The 4036-nt window shown below is 42.8% G+C and overlaps 1 protein-coding gene across 1 annotated transcript in view; it reads left to right on the forward strand.

Annotated features, from left to right (window-relative positions):
• The first annotated feature begins 852 nt into the window (after positions 1–852).
• LOC307257222 (high-affinity choline transporter 1-like) overlaps positions 853–4036 on the forward strand; it is a 27713-nt gene continuing 24529 nt past the window's right edge. The window contains exons 1-2 of the mRNA XM_080036390.1: positions 853–1130; positions 2712–2825. Coding sequence (XP_079892516.1) covers positions 947–1130; positions 2712–2825 — 298 coding nt within the window. The 5' untranslated portion in view covers positions 853–946. The remainder of the gene's footprint in view (positions 1131–2711; positions 2826–4036) is intronic.

Consider the following 4036-nt stretch of genomic DNA (forward strand, 5'->3'; position numbering starts at 1 on the left):
ATATGTGTGTGTACTGTATATGCTACGTATAAATATATTTTTCTTTCTTTTATTCACACATTGGGTTAAATCCCTTACTTGGAATAAAAAAGAAAAAATGTGGTTAAAAAAAATTGGTTAACATTTTTTTTTTGTATATTGTATATTGTACTATATGGTAAAAATATAAATAAAATCATTTCCAGGATAGCTGGTTTCACCTTGACGGGTTGTGCGCATGCGTCATTAATATGGAATCGGGCCAATAATATTAATCATCAAATCCATCAAATACACATGACGCAGGCATTTTACTGTTCATCATTTCCCATGTGACCAAATATTTCATCCATATTTTCAATGATAAAACCACACAGATATCCCCAGTGATTCTTAATCCATAGGGAAATGCCATAACATAAACGCATCCATGACAACAGCTACGCAACACTGTAGCCTACATGTAGCCTATATATCAATGTCTCTTTTTACTGGTTGGTTTCACCTTGACGGGTTACTGGGTGCAGTACCATGCGCATCCAGTGGGGGCATTTTGGAGCATTTCCTCTTTGCAGTAAGCTGGTCTGTGTGCCGTGCAGCTGGGCTCGTGTGTGTGTGTGTGTGTGTGTGTGTGTGTGTGTGTGTGTGTGTGTGTGTGTGTGTGTGTGTGTGTGTGTGTGTGTGTGTGTGTGTGTGTGTGTGTGTGTGTGTGTGTGTGTGTGTGTGTGTGTGTGGCAGAGAGAGAGAGAGAGAGAGAGAGAGAGAGAGAGAGAGAGAGAGAGAGAGAGAGAGAGAGAGAGAGAGAGAGAGAGAAGGAGAGAGGGAGGGAGGAGGCTTTGCTGTGTTGTATCATCTCGCCGGCACAGTCAGACCAGCAGCACCCGACAGACGCTCCTTTTCTTCGGTCTAAAATTGTCGCTCTTTCCGCCTCTCTCGCTCTGAACCGCCAAAGCTCCAGCCTCCAGCCATGGCGCTCAACATCCCCGGTGTGGCCGTTATGATGCTATTCTACCTACTGGTTTTGGGCATCGGCATATGGGCGTCCGTGAAATCCAAGAGAGAAGCCAAAAAGGGCCAAGGCGATAAGACTGAGATGGCTTTGCTAGGAAACAGGGGCATCAATCTAGTGGTGGGCATCTTCACAATGACAGGCGAGTACTACCTACCATACTGCGGTAGCCGGCGACATATTGTGGCCGGAAAGACCGTCTCATGTTCGGGGATTACGTATGAATGTGAGGGGTAGGGGTATATGGATGGATGTATGGTGTAAAATCATCAACTCGATTTGACGTTTTTTTTTTTTTTTTTCTCTCATAATCGTGTGGTAGACTGTTGGTTGTTGGTTGAGGAAAGGAAACGTGCGTGCGCATGCTTCAAAAGCCGAACCAGTAATGTATTTTCTCTTATTAAAAAAACGGCGTAGGCTACACACACGCTATAGACCCAGCCATAGGCTAACCGAGTGGAATTTTACCAGCAATTTCAGATTAAATATGTTGATTTTTGAGATATCATTTGGTTAAATGCAAGTCGATGTCACGTTTTTTAAGCATGATTGTTAGATGAGGAAATGTGCGCATGCTTCGAAAGCCTACCAATTTTTTTATTTAATTTTTTAATTTATTTTTTTTATAACGTGGCATCCATGCTATAGGCAGTGGCACCCCCCATCGAGCCAAATGTAATATTACTAAGAACTGGATAATCATATGTGTGGGGTTTTTTTTTCGGTCAATAATATCTAATGGTGGAACTAGAGAAAGAAATGCATATTTCTAAGATTATGAATATTTTTTTATTCATAGGGACGGTTAAAAAAAACAGAATAAATAATCTAAAAGAGGAAGACGGGCAAAAGGGGAACTTAATGGTTTGAAAGGAGCTGACTCGATATAACATAAAGCAGGAAATGTAAAAGCCTCATGCCTGTCCCATTTCTATCATGCGTTTTTGATAGGCTAGCTAGTGACTCAGCTCAAATAATGGCGAGGTGAGGGGGGGTTAAAAAAAATCTCAGCTTTCCTTTAAGATGTTTTAACGTAATTGGCCATTAAATTTACAGTCGATTCCTATTTAAATTTAATTTCCTATTAAAGAAACAGTAGGCTTGGTTTCCTGGTGTCGACTTTCAGACACGTGCGGTTCAGGCAGAGCAGACAACCTTCCTGTGTGTGTGAGTCTCTCTCTCTCTCTCTCTCTCTCTCTCTCTCTCTCTCTCTCTCTCTCTCTCTCTCTCTCTCTCTCTCTCTCTCTCTCTCTCTCTGTGTGTCTGTGTGTGTGTGTCTCTCTCTCTCTCTCTCTCTCTCTCTCTCTCTCTGTGTCTGTGTGTGTCTCTCCCTCTGGTGTGTGTGTGTCTCTCTCGCTCCCTCTCTGGTGTGTGTGTGAATATGTATGTGTCTCTCCCTGTGTGTGTGTGTGTGTGTGTGTGTGTGTATCACTCTCTATGACTGTATGTGTGTCTCTCTCTTGTGTGTGTGTGTGTCTCTCACTCCCTCTCTTTCTCTTTCACTCTCTCTGTCTCTCTCTGTATCTCTCTCTAACTCACTCTCTCTCTCTGTCTGTCTCTAACTCTCTCTCTCTCTCTCTGTCTCTCTCTCACTCACCCCCCCCCTCTCTCTGTCTCTCTCTAACTCTCTCCCTCTCTCTCTGTCTCTCACTCACCCCCCCCCCCCCCCTCTCTCTCTCTCTGTCTCTCTCTAACTCTCTCCCTCCCTCTCTCTGTGTTACAGCTACTTGGGTTGGTGGAGGCTTCATAGTGGGCACAGCTGAGGCGGTGTACAACCCCCAAATGGGTCTGATCTGGGCCGTCATGCCCATAGCAGCCACCCTATGCTTCATCATCGGTGAGAATTAAACTGTTAACACTTTCATTTTCACTTCACCTGTGTGTGTGTGTGTGTGTGTGTGTGTGTGTGTGTGTGTGTGTGTGTGTGTGTGTGCGTGTGCGTGTGCGTGTGCGTGTGCGTGTCTGTCTGTCTGTGTGTGTTTTATGGCGACACTAGTGCCCCCTTGAGGTTAAAATGCTTCATTTGCAAACCACGCTTATAGCCTCATAATTAGATCCATTTTTTTTTCCTATCGAGGGGAGATTGTCCTTAAATGAACCGCAGACAGTTTGAGAGCAAAAATAGCACAAGATCAAAATAATAACACACACACGCACACACACACACACAGATAGAGAGAGAGACACACTGACACACACACACACACACACACACACACACACATACACACACACAGATAGAGAGAGACACACTGACACACACACACATACACACAGATAGAGAGAGAGACACACTGACACACACACACACATACACACAGATAGAGAGAGAGACACTGACATATTCACATACACACACACAGATAGAGAGAGAGACACACTGACATATTCACATACACACACACACACACACACACACACACACACACACACACACACACACACACACACACACACACAGAAAAAACAAAAATAATCTCAATATTAGACGTGAACACCACAAAACTTATTCACTTAAAGGTGCTACGAGGAGCTTTTTAATATTTCTGAAACAGTCTCATTTTTCACTCTGATGATCATAAAGTACATGTAAACAGCAAACGAGACCATCAGTGCAAAGAATGCTATTTGTACAGAGTTATTATTCATGCCTTTGCTCTGGTCTGAATCCCCCGCCAATTCAGACCAAACGATTTAGGGCAGGCAGACGGGAAAAGCCCTGTGTTTATGAACACTACTAAATCAAAGTTTGCTTTGCTTCACCGTGGTCATATTACCATTACTAATCTGACAGTCACACAGATAGATAGATAGATAGATAGATAGATAGATAGATAGATAGATAGATAGATAGATAGATAGGTCATATTACCATTACTAATCTGACATAGTCACATATAAATACATTACCTCATGGCCATGCATCCTGCCGTCAGTTATATAGCCCAAAAAAAATCAATTTAATTTTCCTGATGCTTAGATGATTTATTTAAAACATGAAAAAAACATGGGGGGGGGGGGTATTTTGTTCTCTCTTCTGTTTTACCG

This window comes from Ammodytes marinus, assembly GCF_949987685.1.
Source record: "Ammodytes marinus genome assembly, chromosome: 11".
Taxonomy (NCBI): domain Eukaryota; kingdom Metazoa; phylum Chordata; class Actinopteri; order Uranoscopiformes; family Ammodytidae; genus Ammodytes; species Ammodytes marinus.